The following is an 18,663-nucleotide window of genomic DNA, read 5'->3' as shown; positions in this document are numbered from 1 at the left end:
GACAGCACATATGCTTGCAGGTGGTCATCATAGAGGTGAACGGGGAGTGTTTATGAGCACTTTGTCCCCATGTTCATTGTTTTTTTTTTCCTGACAGGAAATACAAACAATACTGCCAGTTTTTCTATTTTCACTTTCATATTTATTGAGTCTGTAATACTACACAGAATGATGTGATTCTTGTGAAAGAGAAAGTTTAACACAAAAATCTCATGGAAATAAGAACATTTCTAAATATAATTAAATCAAAATTCTGTACAATTTCCAAAGTTATCAAGTTATTCTTCAGTATCCGCCTCTAAGAAATTTGTATGGTCCCTGCTTTACCTAGACAATGTATTTGAGCGAATAGGTTTCCTTCAAATTAAACAAGTCCGGCCAAAGCTGAATGTAAAGAGACAGACTGCTGAGATTGCAGCGAGGGATAGTGAAGAGTAACCTGATTATATCATAAATTGTGCAGAATTTTTAGAGGTCCTCCATCAAAAACTGATTGTTTTCAATTACAAAAGTATAATTTTAAGGATTTTTCCTATATACATTCAGTAATCATTTTTAATGTTTTAGATATAGATATACAACGTAGTTCCTGTTCATCAGTCAGGTCTCCTCCATGTATTATAATCAGCTTTATTTTAGCTGGTTTGCAACACTGTTTCAGGAGCCAGAAGCAGGTGTGCAGAAAATGTAAACAGTCAAACACATATTGTTTTAAATAGCAAATACATTTATAAAAAAACGAAAAACCACTGAGTTTGTAATTCATCTATACTGTAAAATATTTTATTTAACTGGGAAAGGCCCTGTTAAATTTATTTCTACGAGATAAGCGTTTGTATTAAAATATTTGTTTCCATGATAGTTCTCCTTTAAAGGGCTTTCATTGGAAAAAATGTTTATTTCAGCAGAATTCTGCACTGAAATCCGTTTCTCAAAAGAGCAAAATTTTTTATATTTAACTTTGAAATCTGACATGGGGCTGCCCCCAGTCATGTGACCTGTGCTCTGATAAACAGCTGCCTGGTAGATCTAAGAACAGCACTCAATAGTAAAATCCAGGTCCCACTACGACACATTCAGTTACATTGAGTAGAAAAACAACAGCCTGCCAGAAGGCAGTTCCATCCTAAAGTGCTGGTTCTTCCTGAAAGCATATGACCAGGCAAAGTGACCTGAGATGGCTGCCTATACACCAATATTACAATTAAAAAAAATACACTTGGGGGCCGATTCACTAAGCTCGAGTGAAGGATTCGAATGAAAAAAATTCGAATTTCGAAGTATTTTTTTGGTACTTCGACCATCGAATTGGTTAAATTCGTTCGAATTCTAACGAAATCGAACGAATCGAAGTAAAAATCGTTCGACTATTCGACCATTCGATAGTCGAAGTACTTTCCCTTTAAAAAAAACTTCGACCCCCTACTTCGGCAGGTAAAACCTACCGAAGTCAATGTTAGCCTATGGGGAAGGTCCCCATAGCTTTGCTAACCTTTTTTTGATCGAAGGATTTTCCTTCGATCGTTGGATTAAAATCCTTCGAATCGTTCGATTCGAAGGATTTAATCGTTCGATCGAACGAAAAATCCTTCGATCGATCGATCGCAGGATTAGCGCTAAATCCTTCGACTTCGATATTCGAAGTCGAAGGATTTCAATTCGAGGGTCGAATTTCGAAGTATTTTTAACTTCGAAATTCGACCCTTAATGAATCTGCCCCTTGCTGTTCAGGAATGAATTTTATATGCATTGTTTACAGAATTCCTTTAAGAACAATGCAGCCTAATCATTTTGGCAACAGTTACTACTTACTCTTTAACAAATGTTTGAAGCTGTGTTTTGATTGATCGTTGGGCTTGGTCAAAAAGCATCTGAAACAATATAAGATTGCCAAATGTTATCATAACGATTGAATGACTGATTTCAATTGAATGAGTTATTTTGAAAAACATTAGAAATTAAAAAAAAAACCAGCCAGGTTTAGTGTTTATGATGAGGCGTGTATCGCTGTAGCAAGCCAGGTTGTTATAGGCCTTATTTTATTAAACTTACTGCATGGTACTTGATCATCTCCTGTAAACTGTCTGCACACTTTGTCAAGCTGTTCTGTGGAAAGAGAATAAAAATTAACTTTTGAAAGATAATTCTGCTGACTACACCCAATAAACAAAAACTTCACTAGTGTGTTTGCATTTATTCTCATTTTATTATTTTATTATTTTTATTATGCTATAGCTTATTATTAACTGCTGAAAAAAACCATTTCCTTGAATCGAAAGTGAGGAGTTGTACAGGAAGTCACACAAAAACAAACTAAAGAATCAGACAATGGGATCCTTTATTATATTTGATCACTTGCAGGAAACAGGGACATTAATTTTCACTGCGTAGGCCGAGAACAAAACTACGGTTTCCATTACATAGTTAAATCAGGTTGAAAAAAGACAAAGTCCATCAAGTCCAACCCCTCCAAATGAAAACCCAGCATCCATACACACACCCCTCCCTACTTTCACACAAATTATATATACCTATACTAACTATAGAGTTTAGTATCACAATAGCCTTTGATATTATGTCTGTCCAAAAAATCATCCAAGCCATTCTTAAAGGCATTTACTGAATCAGCCATTACAACATCACCTGGCAGTGCATTCCACAACCTCACTGTCCTGACCGTGAAAAACCCCCTACGTTGCTTCAAATGAAAGTTCTTTTCTTCTAGTCTGAAGGGGTGGCCTCTGGTACTGTGATCCTCTTTATGGGTAAAAAGGTCCCCTGCCATTTGTCTATAATGTCCTCTAATGTACTTGTAAAGTGTAATCATGTCCCCTCGCAAGCACCTTTTTTCCAGAGAAAACAACCCCAACCTTGACAGTCTACCCTCATAATTTAAGTGTTCCACACATCTAACCAGTTTAGTTGCACGTCTCTGCACTCTCTCCAGCTCATTAACAAAACTGCACTGCAGACTCCAGATGAGGCCTTACCAGGGACCTATAAAGAGGCATAATTATGTTTTCATCCCTTGAGTTAATGCCCTTTTTTATGCAAGACAGAACTTTATTTGCTTTAGTAGCCACAGAATGACACTGCCCAGAATTAGACAACTTGTTATCTACAAAAACCCCTAGATCCTTCTCATTTAAGGAAACTCCCAACACACTGCCATTTAGTATATAACTTGCATTTATATTATTTTTGCATAACCTTGCATTTATCAACGGTGAACCTCATTTTCCAGTTTGCTGCCCAGTTTTCCAACTTAGACAAATCACTCTGCAAAGTGGCAGCATCCTGCACGGAACCTATAGTTCTGCACAATTTAGTATCATCTGCAAAAATAGAAACAGTACTTTCAATGCCCACCTCCAGGTCATTAATAAACAAGTTGAAAACAAGGGACCTAGTACAGAGCTCTGTGGTACTCCACTAACAATACTGGTCCAATTGGTAAATGGAACATTTTCTACCACTCTTAGTAGTCTATCTTTTAGCCAGTTCTCTATCCAGGTACAAATACTATGTTCCAGGCCAACATTCCTTAATTTAACCAGTAACCTTCTGTGTGGCACTGTATCAAATGCTTTAGCAAAGTCTAAGTATATCACATCCACTGCCATCCCTGCTTACCTTCTCATAAAAAGAAATTAAGTTAGTCTGGCAAGATCTATTACGAATAAAACCATGCTGGCATACACTCATAGTATTATGATTTGCTATAAAGTACAGTATCTTATCCTTTAATAACCCTTCAAAAAGCTTTCCTACTAATGACGTCAGACTAACTGGCCTATAATTTTGAGGCTGAGAACGGCATTCTTTTTTGAATAGAGGTACCACATTAGCAATTCGCCAGTCTCTCGGCACTGTGCCAGACCTAAATGAATCCTGAAAAATTAAGTAAAGAGGTTTGGCAATCACAGAGCTAAGCTTGCTAAGTACCCTGGGATGAATACCATCTGGCCCCGAGCTTTGTTTATCTTAACATGTTCTAGTCTCTTTTGAATTTCCTCATGTGTGAACCATGCATCATTAGTTGTATTACTAGAATTGGGACTATTAAGAAGGAAACCTTCAATAACTGGTTCCTCATTTGTGTAGACAGACGAAAAATATGAATTCAGAATCTACGCTTTCAATTTGTTTTCATCAACCAGCTGACCCCCTCTGAAGCTAAAGGTCCCGTCCCTTCCTGCTTCATTTTTTTTTTACTATTAACCTGTTTAAAAAATTATTTTGGATTCATTTTACTGCTTGCTGCAATATCCTTTTCCATATCAATTTTATCTTGCCTTATAGCTTCTTTGCATGATTTATTGGCCTCCTTGTACCTTATAAGTGATTCGGCTGTCCCAGCTAACTTGAAAGCCTTAAAAGCACGTCTTTTCTTACCCATCTCAACACCAACGCTTCTATTGAACCAAAAAGGTTTTGCTTTGCAACAACGTTCCTTGCTTACAAGTGGAATATACTGACAAGTATATTTATTAAGCAGCATTTTAAAGACTTCCCATTTTGTTCCATGTTTAACCCTGTGAAAAGCATTTCCTACTTAATATGTTTCAGAGATGCCCTTATACTGTCAAAGTTTGCACGAAATTTAGTGTTTTAGTTACTCCCTTATAGAATTGCTTCTGCAACAGAATCTCAAAGGAGACCATGTTATGATCACTATTCCCTAAATGCTCACCCACACAAATGTTAGAGATGAGTTCAGTATTGTTAGTTATTACAAGGTACAAAAGTGAGTTATTCCTAGAAGGTTCTTGAACGAGCTGGAATAAAAAGTGGTCATTCAGCATATTTACAAACCTACTAGCTTTTGTTATTACAAAACCATACTTACTTCAATCACAGAGTCTTTACTAGAATACTGCGCAAGGTCCCGAATTCCATTCATAAACTGCTTATTGGCAGCACAAAAAGCTTTTCCAGCATCAATCATTCCAATACAAAGTTTCACAAGCTAAAAGAAAAAGGGAGATATTAGGGGGCAGATTTATCAAGGGTCGAATTAAAAATTAGAATTCCAATTTTCTAATTTTTTTATGATCAAAACTGTCAAATTCAACTAGGGAATTATACAAAACTTGATTCAAGTTTTTTTTTTTTAAATTCGAATTCAATTTTCAAGATTTATCATACTCTGACCCTTTAAGAATTTGAATTTGACGATTCGCCACCTAAAAACTGCCGAATTAATGTATAAATCAATGGGAGAGGTCCAGTGACCAATTTGGAGAAGTTTGCAGCCTTTTTGACTTTGAGTTTTTTTCGGTCAAAAAACTCTAATCGAGTTTGGTCGAATTCTAATCAAATTCGATTCGAGTTTTCTGGTTGGTAAAGTTAGTCCGAGTTTTAGATATTCTATTTTTTTCTTAAATAGCCCCCCAGTCGAATTTCAAGTATAGTCGAATTTAAGGGAGTTTAAAAAAACTTGCATGAATTCGATGTATGATAAATGTGCCTCTAAGAGACAATATACTGAACATTTATAGATTTGGAAAGAAAAACTTTTGTATGACCCTTCTAAATTGATGGGAATCACATGCCTTATTGCTCAGCCTATGTTTTATATACCAAATATACAGTACATATTGCATTCACATACTAAACAGATACGGGAAGAAAAGATGGCTCTGCTCATTAGCAGAAGGGGATTTGAGACACAATTTGTGATAAAATCCCAAGCATAAAATCCAGTTTGTGAGCTTTAACTTGGAGTCGAACAAATCTTTTTAATGAGACACTCGAAGGCATTCTGCACATGGAGCATTTTCACCGCTATGGTGCTTGTTTGTTTGCAAATAAGCTATTATTTTCAGTCTTTTGAGTGGCACCTTTTTGACCCACTGTGTCTGCCCTAAGCAGAGTGCTTCCCATGTTTTGTGATAACAATAGTGACAGGCGATTTCAGGCATATTGATCAACACAGTTTTCAATTCAACTATGTAACAGTGAAGTGCAGAATATTTTTTTCTAATAATTGAGAGTCCAAAAACACTGTGCTTTCTGGCAACTTTCTCTGCATTTCTGGATAAGCTCATTGTTCAGCTTTCCATTGATCCCAGGAGTACAAATACACTGCAATTTATTTCTAACTGAAACTATAAAGCTTTTACCAGCGGTATTCTGCATAATGAACTCAAAGCCTGAAACATCGAAATTCCTTTTTTTTGTATAATATATATAGAATATATACTATATATGGCATAGCATTTATGTATTTTAGGGTTATAGTATTAAAGGAATTGTTCAGTATAAAAATAAAAACTGGATAAATAGATAGGCCGTGCACAATAAAAAAAAATTCTAATATAGTTAGTTAGCCAAAAATGTCATCTATTAAAGGCTGGAGTTACTGAATGTGTAACAGAACAGAACACTACTTACTACTTACTGCGTTGCAGCTCTCTTGGGTTGCACTGATTGGTTAAAAAGCAGCAACCAATCAGTGACTTGAGGGAGGGGCACACAGGTCATAACTGTTTGCTTTTGAATCTGAGCTGCATGCTAAGGATCAATTGCAAACTCACTGAACAGTTATGTCCCATGTGCCCCCCTTAAAGTCATTGACTAATTCAGAATTAAGAGAGATGAGAAACAGGAAGTTGCGTTCTGTTATGTTATGTTAGACATCCAGTCACTCCAACCTTTATAGATCATATTTTTGACCAACTAACCATTTTTTTTTGCACAGCCTATCTATTTACACAGCTATTATTTTTACACTGAACTGTTCCAAAAAACATGTATGGCTCTCTTCACAGCTATGTGAATAATAGGTAAATATTATATGTAAAGCAGCTTAATTTTTCTGCCTGGTGAAAACCTGTTAGAATAGTAGCCCTGTTTAGAAAGAGGAAGGATATATAAAAGCAACCTTACCTTATCAAGCTTAATTTCTAACTCTGACACATCACCTTCAACATCTTCTAAAGATGCCCTGTAAGATACACACAGCATTTTGTAGGAGTCAGAAGATGTTTTATTAATAATAGTACACACACAGCAAGTTTATTTCATGGCAATGTGTATGTGCAAGGTGTAGAATTTGTGACATTAATCCAATAATTAAATGTGAACAGCAATGCAGTAATTCAAGTTGAGTATTCTATGACCAGGTAGAAGATTTAAGAAAGTTGAAATGGGCATTTGAGGTTAACATGGGGCACAGCTGTAGGACAACATGGCAATGACAAGTTTATTCTGTTCTTATAGCTATGGGTAGAGACTAATGATGAGCATAGAGAAAACATTCTGTTTTTACCAAGTTTTCTATTGGTCCTTGTCCCTCTGGGTACAGACTCCCAAGAGAAATTAAAGGAGAAGGAAAGTTGTTTCACACTTGAGGATGCCAAAATCGGTGTGGTCAAAAAATGTTTGATGCACGGCAACTTTTTTGTCCCTCTTTTTAATTCAAAAATGTTGGGAGGTATGCGCTGGACAGTGGGGCACACTGGGGAAAGGTAGCGTATGCAGTTTTTTACAGAAGGTTTTTCTTAGTTATACTGATTCCTATCAGGTGCTTAATTACACATTCTGCGCATGTTCAAATTTTACAGCATTTAAAGTACTCACTCTTTGTAACCTTCATTACATTTTGGGGCAGTAGATTCCTGGGGTAAAATAGATTTGTTTTTGTTTCTAAAACACCATACTTTGGCCATATAAAAGATTAAATGGAGCAAAATATTTCCTAAAAACCACCAATGAGAGCAACACTCTCATGGGGAGGGGCACACAATCAAAGGCAGATGTTTCTCAAAACATTTTTTACATTAGTAAAGCTTTATGCAGCTCTTTTCCATTAAACCTTGCCAGCTAAAACGCAACACATTTAACTCCTTGTGTATATCGCAAAGTGATGAGCTGGCCTAAGTATGAGCAAATAAAAGAGGCACATCATTTGTGCTTTTCAGGTGCAGCAGGGAACGACTATTCTTTATTTATTGGATGTGCAAAAAACCCAGTAGCGAAAGGAAAATAAAGTTTACTCTGCAAACCATCAATCAATGGGTGTTCAATAAAATTCAAAAACTTCAAAGACTATCAAACTCAGAATTATAGCTTTCCACATCCAAACCAGGACTGAACCACCAGGGTACAGGGAAAATCCTAGTGGGTGCTGCATACAACATAATATTGCTGGCACACTACCCGCCAACTACCTGCCCCTCAAATTCATGCAGGCATTCAATTCTAAGTCTCCCAGGTTCTCTGTTGAGGCCCTGGTACTAAAAGATGAGCAGAACAAAAATGTCAGTAGTTTACCATTAGAGCAACAAAGATTGAAAGCTGGAATGGCTTATTGTTTCCGTTACAGAATACATCCTAACTAAACTACAAGAAATGATCAAAGACAGCTTCTCAGTGTTTTTAGTTTTAGCTAAACACAGTGGACCATGCCCTCTGGGTTATGACTGCAAAGGATTATGACAATTATTAACTTCAGAAGATAAGTACACAAAATAATATGTAAGCATAAAAAGATGTGGTCTAAAAATGCATGCATACAATTTATAAAACATTCTATTGGTATAAGTATAATTGAGACTGTAAGTCTGTGCTATATGTGTAATTTAGAAGATACTGGTTCTATTTGGGTAATGAGTTTGTACACAAAATAAGCAACACAAATGTTGTAGTGGTTTTTGAAAATGTTAAAACATAGAGCTATATAAGATGCAACACATATTGAGATTATTCTTAGATAAAAAGATATAAACATGAATACCACCAACAGAGGCATTATTGCAGTATGGCAAGGTGAGAACTTGTCTAAGGCGACACTTAGCGGGTCAAGATGTCTCTGCACTGCCCTGTGCTGTAAGAGGCATCAGATCTGCAACTTTATACGACAGACAGAACAGAATCTCCCACACATCTTAGGCATCTCAATCATCTCTAACAAACAAAGGCAACCCATGGATACCACATAAACTATATGACCAAAATTATCCAGGCACACCATACTGCCAAAGGTATCTGGACAACCCTTCTAAAATTCATGTCCTCAGTTGGAGAACACTGCCAAATTCCAACCTGTGGAAGCAACATCAGAAAATAATAATACATAATAATTTGTTGGGAACAACATGAGGTTTTGATGGTGAGAAGTGCACTCAAGGCCAACATCAAGGCTATGCCATAGTTCAGCTGTAGTGCTGTGTAATTGTTCCTGGTGGAGTGGCACTCTCGGAGTCTGAAGTGATGAATGATGCTTTACCACCTGGTGGGTGCTACACTATGCTTGAATGCATAATACAGATTAGGGAGTTTGGTGAAGGAGAAATAACATGTGGGCTGTTTTTAATGCTTTGTTATGGCGACAGTTTGGAGAACATACTTTCCTATTGCTCCCATACACAAAAAGTAAAGCATCAGAATGCGGAGATGGGAGTGGAAAAACCTGACTGGCCTACACAGAACCACAAGCCAGCTGAACACCTGTGGGATAAAGTGGAATGCCAAGAGCAAGCCAAGCCTGATCACTTAACACTGGGTGCCCAACCTCTCATGTATGAATGAAAGCAAATCTCCCAAACAATGTTCCAACATGTAGTGAAAAGCCTTCCCAGAGGAGTAAAGGCTGTAAGGCTGCAAAGTTACCAACTATCCTTCAGAACTATACCTTCAGAATGAATACTTAACTGTCAGATAACCGATATCATAATTGACATAAATTTGGCATATACATTTAAGTAAAAATTGCTATTTGATGATGATCTGAGTGCTGCCTCAGAGATCACCTGACAGGAAATAATGCAGGTTTTAACAGTAAAGCTGGCAATAGACGAAACAATCCCATCGTACGAAAATTTCTGTCGCCTGCCGATAATATCTCTGCATGTATTGCTGATCGTACGATTTTCAGTGGGAGACTGTCACTAGCTTTGTCAGACATAACTATCGTACGATTGCTGTCAGGGGCAGAACATTGGCTGATCTGTTCTTTTACTACTTTATTTGATTGGAATGGTAAGACTTTGATCTGAATGGTTAGTGGTGGGTCGGGAGATGGGAAAGTCCGATCGTACGTTGATTCGTACGATCAGATCTTTGCGTCTATGGCCAGCTTTAAAGGAAGAAGTGCAGTAGTAAAAGACAAGAGTGCTGTCAACTCATTGGCTGGTGTAACGTAAAATATATGTGTGCCTTTGATTTGTGTGTGAGCACAGTGAATCGCATGGGCCAGGGGGATTATCCAATGACACATGCTTCTAGAAAATTAAATTTTTGTGAAAATGCTTTTTTTTTGTGTTTAACAAATAGGGTGTTTGTTTGACAGATTCTTACAGAGGCCTGCACTGTTCAAATATGTTGTTTTCCTTTAATATCTTGATTTTGAAATGAGTTTCTGGATGGCAGGTCTCTGAATACCTTACCTTACTAAGGTGCGATAGACAACGATAATGACTTGCAAAAAAACAAAAACACAAGAGGAGTTTTACTGAAGTGCGAGCACTTCTGTCATTGCAAATATTCTGGAGCACATACAGATTAACACCTATTATTACATTCATGCTAACATAAGTTTCCTCGCAAGGTTTACTTAAGATTGCCAGAATATAGACAAAATTGTCGCCAATTTGTATCGCCTCCTGGAAAAAAGTGATGGACTCTACAACTTCATGTCCCCCTGCTTTACATAGTGGGTGGCACAAAGATTGTCTGGAAAGTGCTAGAATCCATGGTAGATAAATAGTTGCATTTTCTATGACTGCTCTCCAGGGGCAATTCTGAAGATTGAGCAACTCACCTCATTGGCGCAGCACCCGTGCTCCTCTCCGACAATACTAGTACCTTCCTTTCTATCCTATGCAATTTTCCCGGTGCTTCCCTTAACTTTTAGTAAGTGGGCTCACCTTCTTAATTGGGTCACACCATAAAGACCAAAAGATTCATCAATACACCTCCACAAAGCATCCGCAGTACTGTGCTGCAAAACTTTTATTCCAAAATACAATACATGTTTCGAGTCAGCAAGGACCCTTTCTCAAGTGAAAGGGTCCTTGCTGACTCGAAACATGTAGTGTATTTTGGAATAAAAGTTTTGCAGCATAGTACCTTCCTTTCTAGTCATGCTCCCTTCTTTTGTAGTCATAATCCAAGACCACATCCCAAAGTAATATTTTGTAAAGGAGCATCACAAATAGGTTTAGGACAAGGTCAGATGGGACTGCTTGCCTTGGACCTGAGTGCTTGTCAAGTGGCTTTAGTGTTAATTTATGGGGCAGATTTGAAGCGTGTCTTGAGACTGCTTTTACATTGAAAGAGGAAGTTTAAAAGATAAAAAGAGGATTATAACAGCAAAAAAGTACCATGGTTTCTGTAGTCACGTTAGAATCTGTAATCAATCAGAAATTCGACATACACTTAAAAAAAAAAAAACTTGCATAAGGAATAATATATCTTTCCTTTAATATTTATAGTATGGACAACAGAAAAAATGAAAACGGAGGGGAACTCATCATATTTGACACCACACATTTTTCCAGTTTTCTGTGGTAGAGAAAAAGAGCCAAGCCTTTATAAATGCAGAGTTAAAATTTGGTCTCGTGAACAGTTCTGTGAGTCAGCAGAACATGATATGGACGCTGCTAACATACTGGAATGTGGCTTATACTGCTTCCTTTTCAATTATAAGCCAATGAACACAAAGAGAAAAAAAGAAGCCTGACAATGTGAACTCCACCATGTTTGTTAAAACAAAAAACTCAGCACTCTTTTACATAGGATTTCTCGTTTTTAAAATCATGACACTGAGTGGCGCCTGTTACCTTCTTTATTAAACTGGCACATACATCGGAACCTCAATTTTACATCCCCAGATTTTGAAGCAACAGTTCAGTGTAAAAATAAAAACTGGGTAAACAGATAGGCTGGGCAAAATAAATGTTTCTAATATAGTTAGTTAGCCAAAAATGTAATGTATAAAGGGCGGAGTGACTGGATTTCTAACAGAACACTACTTCCTGCTTTTCAGTTCTCTAACTGAGTCAGTGACATTAATGGGGGGCCACATGGGACATAACTGTTCAGAGAGTTTGCAATTGATCCTCAGCATTCAGCTCAGATTCAAAAGCAACAGTTTTGACCCAAGTGGCCCCCTCTCAGGTCTCTGATTGGTAACTATCTGGCAACCAATGAGTGGAAACCAAGAGAGCTGCAAAGCTGGAAGTAGTGTTCTGGCTATTAGACATCCGCTCACTGCAACCTTTATAGATTACATTTTTGGCTAACTAACTTTATTAGAATCATTTTATATTTTGCACATACAATCTATTTACCCATTTTTTTTATGCTGAACAATTCCTTAAAGTTTTCACTCATTTTACATTGCTGTTTTATGATACCACCTATATATTATGCATAATAAAATTTCCCTGGATTTTACACCATTTTACATTTTACACCATTTTTTTCTGGTCTCCTGAAAAACATAAAATGGGGATTCTACTGTACTTTAATCCCCTTTGAATAATGCAGCTGTGTTATGCCCAAGTAGGAAGGAAGTTTTGTTTTCCCCCAAAAGCACAGCAGCCCAGACAATGCCTCGAGAGCATTAATACCGAAGATACTAGCTTTTTTATACAGTTCCATGGCATTAAGCTGACCTTACACCTGCTGAAACTGATGTACAGCTGACAACTTGGTGTTTGGTAGAGAGAACAATGAATCTTTACCATAAAGACAGTTATGTTGCAAATAAGATTAAGTTTAAAGGAAATATTTGTTGCCAGACAGGCAATGCATTCTCATTGAGGATGTCATCATCTGCAAAGATCGTACAGGTATGGGACCTGTTGTGCAGAATTCTCGGGACTTGGGGTATTTGGAACTTCATACCAAGTCTACTAGAAAATCATGTAAATAATAAATAAACCCAATATGCTGGTTTTGACTCTAATAAGGACTAATTATATCTTAGTTTGGATCAATTACAAGGTACTGTCTTATTATATGATTTTTTTAATTATTTCTGGATAACAGATGCCATACTTGTACTATTGTCCAAACTCAGAAAAAAACAATATACTAAGCACCATAGTACAGGTATGGGACCTGCTATCCAGAATGCTTGGGACCTGGGGTTTTCCGGATAACGGATCTTTCCGTAATTTGGATCTTCATACCTTAAGTCTACTAGAAAATCATGTAAACATTAAATAAACCCAATAGGCTGGTTTTGCTTACAATAAGGATTAATTATATCTTAGTTTGGATCAAGTAGAAGCTACTGTTTTATTATTACAGAGAAAAAGGAAATCATTTTTAAAAATCTGGATTATTTGGATAAAATGGAGACTATGGGTGACGGCCTTTCCATAATTCGGATAATGGGTTTCCGGATAACAGATCCTATACCTGTATCAGTTTAGATCATCTGATCAACACATATTAACAGCAGAACAGAAAAAAACATACAGCAGCATATTTATCAAAGTCTAAACTAGAGCTCCCCACAGTGAAATTCTGCAACTCTCTGTTAAATTCCTATGGGGTTTTTAAAAGGCTTATTTATCAAGAGGTGAACACTTTCACCCATTGCTAAATATGCTCCCAAAGATCACACAGAAATTAATAGAGATGGTGGAATTTCACTATGGCGAACTGTGGTGATGTGGAGTCGGACTCAATCTGGGGGCTGGTTGAAAGAGATTGGAGGGCTGATTACATCACAGTATATATTGCACAATCAGTCCCTGATAAATTTACAGATTTTGCCTGTCCAACAACGGTTTCATGTTTGTACCTTGAATATGCTATATTAGAGCTCTTCAGCTCGAATAACAAATTTTACAGATCACAAAAGTCTAAAATGATTATACATTGGCAAAAAAATGATCTATGAACCACTCAATAATCATTGTCGATTGCAGTGCATTAGATGTCCAGAAATCCACAAACAAAACTGTGAGTTTAACAAATGATTGCAGTTGTCATTATCCTTCCTGCTAAATGCAGTCGTGGTGGTTTTGCCAAATGACATGTTTCGTGAAGTGAAAAGAAGCGGACGAAAAACCGAGAACAAGCATTAAACATGACCTACTTCTGCAAATTCTAATGCGCAATTTCTATTAATCTTCTGAATTTAACTAATTGGAAAATAATAAAACATAACAATGTGGAACACAAATGATTGGCACACTTCCACCTGAAACACTATTGCTAATTTGTTTGACCTCTCCTTAATCTAGTCTATTTTATAGCCTGAAAGTCAACTCATTCCTATATCGTATCCTACATATGAGGCGCTCTATTTCTATTGTTCCGTGCATTTAAGATGACAGCATTGAAGATCAAAACAGTAGGAAGTAAGGATCTGCTGTGGCTGTCCTGGTAAGCATGCATATAATATGCATAAAATATCATCAAGCTGACTTGTGATTCGAAGTGCCCCCTTCCCATATGTCCTATAGCTAAACTACATAGCCGATTTTGACCACGCCAAAACAGTGAAACTCCAGGAAAACATAAAATCCAGGAAAAAAAAAAAAACGGTTTGTGTGACTGGAGAAAAGCGGCATAAATTTTTGTAAATGTAAAATCAGGGATCATGAAAACAAATATTTAATATAAGCTTCAGCACATTTAACTAAGGTATTTTCTAAGTATAATTAATTAAAATTAGGGATGCACCGAATCCAGGATTCAGCCTTTTTCAGCAGTATTCAGATTCGGCCGAATCCTTCTGCCTGGCCGAACCAAATCCGAATCCTAATTTGCATATGCAAATTAGGGGTGGGGAGGAAAATAATGTGAATTTTTGTCACAAAACAAGGAAGTAAAAAATGTTTCCCCCTTCCACCCCTAATTTGCATATGCAAACTAGGATTCGTTTCGGTATTCAGCCGAATCTTTCGCGAAGAATTCGGGGGTTCAGCCAAATCCAAAATAGTGGATTCGGTGCATCCCTAATTAAAATGTTTACATCTTGTTTATCTAAAATAATCAAGTCACTTTTCACTCTCCCCCTTTCTGTCTCTCTACATGCAGTTTTGTGCGGGAACATTTTTTTTTTTTTTTTAAAGCAGTTAGCTCACATCATCTTCTAGGCAAAGGGAACAAGGGCCAGCAATGTATTAGAAAGAACAGTCCATCAAAAATATAAAAAACTGACTCCAGATGCAAAGCCTGTATGCAAGAGAAATTGCTGACAGGAATTTGACAGGGAAACTGAAATGACAATAAAGTCGATTAACCCAAATTATTTTTAATTGATTTTTAATCAATTATATTTAGAAAGGTTTCTATTTTTAAGAAACAAAGCTCATACTGTTCTAATTTGCATGATAGTTCCCCTTTAAGAATGAGGGTAAAACGATTATGCATTTGACCGTCAAGCAGCTAGTGGCACAGGAAACTGAAATGTCAGCCTTTCCTCTCCCTTTTTTGTATGACTTTCCTATACTCCCAGATACACCCAGTTACGCCCCTACCACAAACCCCCTGTTTAAATTTAGTGCTGACATGTCTGAGGAAATACTGTGCGGACAGAGAGAAGAATGGATGTTACAAATATCAACAAATATTGGGAGCCAATATCCCACACTTAGTGAAGCCATACCCACGGCAGTATATCAACCAGGCAACTCACAACCCCACCCTGAAAATGTCAGAACCTAAAAATATTTTTATATACATATATATATATATATATATATATATATATATATATATGGCATACGGGTAGTTCAGTGTTAGTGCTACAGATTCTACAAACTGTGGCACAGAATAGGTGAAAGGCAATATGTCCGGTCACTCGCATGCGCATAATGAAAATGTGACACGAATTGCTCATTATGCGCATGCGTGTGACGTCACATGCGGGTAATGCGCATGCGAGTGACACAACATGGCTGCTCACACCGGGAGCTCCCTCCCGGTGTGGGTAGTTTAGCGCTGGCAGGGGGCATTTGTTTTTTAAAAAAACTTTGGTTATCCCCAACCAGAATGCGGGCTCTATTATCCCGCACCTTGTTGGGGATAACATTTTTACCCAACAGGCGCCCTTTAAAAGCTGTAAAGAGGCAGAAGAAATAGGCAAATAATTAAAATCCTATAAAAAATAATGAAGACCAATTGAAAAGTTGATTAGAACTGGCCGTTCTATAACATACTAAGTTAACTTAAAGGTGATTCACCCCTTTCAAATTGTCAGTGGTTTAAGGGCTCTTACACACATCTGTTTTTGCCTGCGCTCCCCTGCGTTGCGCTTTCTTCCATTCAGCCGCAGGGGAGCGCAGGAGTAGACTCAGTCAATTATTTTGAAGGGACTTTTCTCACACAGACGCATGTATGTGCCGAACGCAGATAAAATGCAACATGCTGCGTCCCAACCTGCGTTTGGCGCTTACATGCGTCTGTATGAATACAGTCCCTTCAGAATAATTGACTGCGCTACTCCTGCAGGTGAACAGAAGAAGCCCAACGCAGGAGAGCGCAGGCAAAAACTGGCCGTATTATTTCTAAGTGTACCTGAAAGCAGTATTCTGTTTGCTGGTTCCAACGCTTGAAACAAAGTAGCAGAAGTCAATTCTCCACTAGATTTTTAATGAGAAGGGCGCTGCTACTTTGTCTCAGTGTACAACCAGGCAGCTACAGTTTTCAGTAGTCAATACAGTCACACAGTTTTAAAGCCAACGAAAATGACGAATGCATATATTGGATTGTTGTTCAAGTTATTGAAACAAGAATAAAGACTATTTTTGGCTGGAGATTCCCCTTTTATTGTCTCTTCTTTCAGTCACATCATGCAGTTTGAGCAGGGGACACAGCAATATGACTAGGATTATGAGCACAACAGACCACAGATTTAGATCTATTTGCCTGTGGAGCTTGCAGTCTAAAGGTGGAGTGTTTAGCCAATGTCACAAATCGTCCCTTGTACAACAAAGCTGCACTCTGAACAATTACTCCAAATACATTCTGTTAGTACATCACTACTTCAAAAGTCAAGAAAAAGAACACAAGAGTGTGCCAAAGGGCGGCCCTCCAGGAAGTGAAACTCCTACCATCCCTGACCTGCGCGATGCCATTGAAAAAGAGCTGGAGGGCCGCGGGAGGCCACATGCCTGACAGTAGCTGGACAGTGGCACAGTCAGACCCGTGACCTCCCAGATACTGACACTAACACACAGACACTAACACCCAGACACTAACACACAGCGTTTAGCGTCGCCTAGGGATGCTACGACTGGAGTTTTGGGCGATAGCTTGGAATCGTCAGCTCGCATATCCCCGCCTTAAATGGTAAGCCTGCTGCTGATTCAGTTTTACCTGAAGCGGGGCGAATCCTTCAGACACTCCTCGAAATCCACTATCATCTTCATTTTTCCCAGCACAGAGATAGGGCGGCAAGCTTAAAGGGGAATAAGGCCCCACACGAAGCTTTAGTGGGCGAAGCCGGGCACAAAGTAGGCTACAGGCGGTAGTGGTTAAGGCCGCTGTGCGGCGCTCTAATTTGACCGGTCTCGCCTTTCTGTATCCCACTGCAGCCAAACTACCTACAAGTGCCAGAGACAAATTCCACTCGCGCCCCGCCCTTCGCTATAGCAACAGACATGACTGACAGCGTCATTGGCCTATCAGTAAGTGGCACGGAGACGCAAAGGGCGTATTTGGTTGTTAAGGGGCAATAAACAGGAAGTGGAACGAGTCACCCTGGAGGCATAAGAAGGGGAGCAGGCTTGGGAAGGGATATGGAGAGCTGAAACTTGGGTTACGCTGCTTCCTAGTAAAAGGCTTCCGGAGCATTACTACTTCATAAATGGCTACTGAGTAAGAAGATGTCAGTTCCCTGGTCAAGTGCAGGGCGCAAAGTTCCAAACAATGCTTGGCATTAGTTCGATTCTCACGTGTGCCTGGCAGGAGGCGGAGCTTGAGCTGAAAGGGCAGGGCTGTGGCTTGTTCCTAGTTGAAAGGACGGCGTATACCTGCAGAGTTTACAGTGAGTGTAGTAACCAGTATAATGAGCTACATACTAATGGGGACAGTGTCAGTGACACACTATACACTACAGGCTGAATACCAATAGCAAGTTCATCCCTACACAGTTTAGGAAGCAGCTAATTTATACAAATTCAACATGGAATCCTGACTGATGTTCATAAGAAGGCTGGATCCTAGTGCAGGTTATAGCACATTCACCTGTCAGACTACTAAATCCAGTTATAAAAAAAATCTACTTTTTAGCTTAAAGGGATACTGTCATGGGAAAAAAGTTTTTTTTCAAAATGAATCAGTTAATAGTGCTGCTCCAGCAGAATTCTGCACCGAAATCCATTTCTCAAAAGAGCAAACAGATTTTTTTTATATTTAATTTTGAAATCTGACATGGGGCGAAACATATTGTCAATTTCCCAGCTGCCCCTGGTCATGAAGAGGGGATTTATCATGTTGTGCATGTGTAACTGAGAACCTGGATAGAATTACATGGAACAGGGAGAGTCAGGGCTCCAGCCTTTGTTGCAGTGGTTTAATATCCAGGTGATCACGCTAGTGACATGGCAGTGACTGTGCATGATCCATACCTCCCAACTCTGTCCCGTTTTTCACATTTTACAAAGGGACTAAGTTTTACCTGCTAACTTAGTCCCTTTGTATAATGAAGCAATAGAATTCTTAATGAATCAGATGAAAATTGAGTGTAGG

General features: G+C 38.3%; 1 protein-coding gene across 4 annotated transcripts in view; it reads right to left on the bottom strand.

The window, feature by feature from the left end:
- The window catches only part of acap2.L (ArfGAP with coiled-coil, ankyrin repeat and PH domains 2 L homeolog), a 56,863-nt gene extending 38,693 nt beyond the window's left edge, over positions 1-18,170 (bottom strand). For 2 of the 4 annotated variants that reach the window (XM_018261769.2, XM_018261770.2), the window contains exons 1-5: positions 17,290-18,164; positions 6,892-6,949; positions 4,850-4,969; positions 2,053-2,106; positions 1,813-1,871 (exon numbers count right to left, since the gene is read on the bottom strand). In XM_018261769.2, coding sequence (XP_018117258.1) covers positions 1,813-1,871; positions 2,053-2,106; positions 4,850-4,969; positions 6,892-6,949; positions 17,290-17,342 — 344 coding nt within the window. In that variant the 5' untranslated portion in view covers positions 17,343-18,164. Of the gene's footprint in view, positions 1-1,812; positions 1,872-2,052; positions 2,107-4,849; positions 4,970-6,891; positions 6,950-17,289 lie in introns of all 4 variants that reach the window. The other 2 variants (XM_041563303.1, XM_018261771.2) reach the window with 2 other exon arrangements.
- Between the last annotated feature and the right edge of the window lie 493 nt (positions 18,171-18,663).

Source organism: Xenopus laevis, chromosome 5L (genome assembly GCF_017654675.1).
Source record: "Xenopus laevis strain J_2021 chromosome 5L, Xenopus_laevis_v10.1, whole genome shotgun sequence".
NCBI classification, from domain to species: domain Eukaryota; kingdom Metazoa; phylum Chordata; class Amphibia; order Anura; family Pipidae; genus Xenopus; species Xenopus laevis.
The sequence above is the reverse complement of the archived record's forward strand: the minus strand, read 5'-3'. Positions and strand labels throughout refer to the sequence as shown.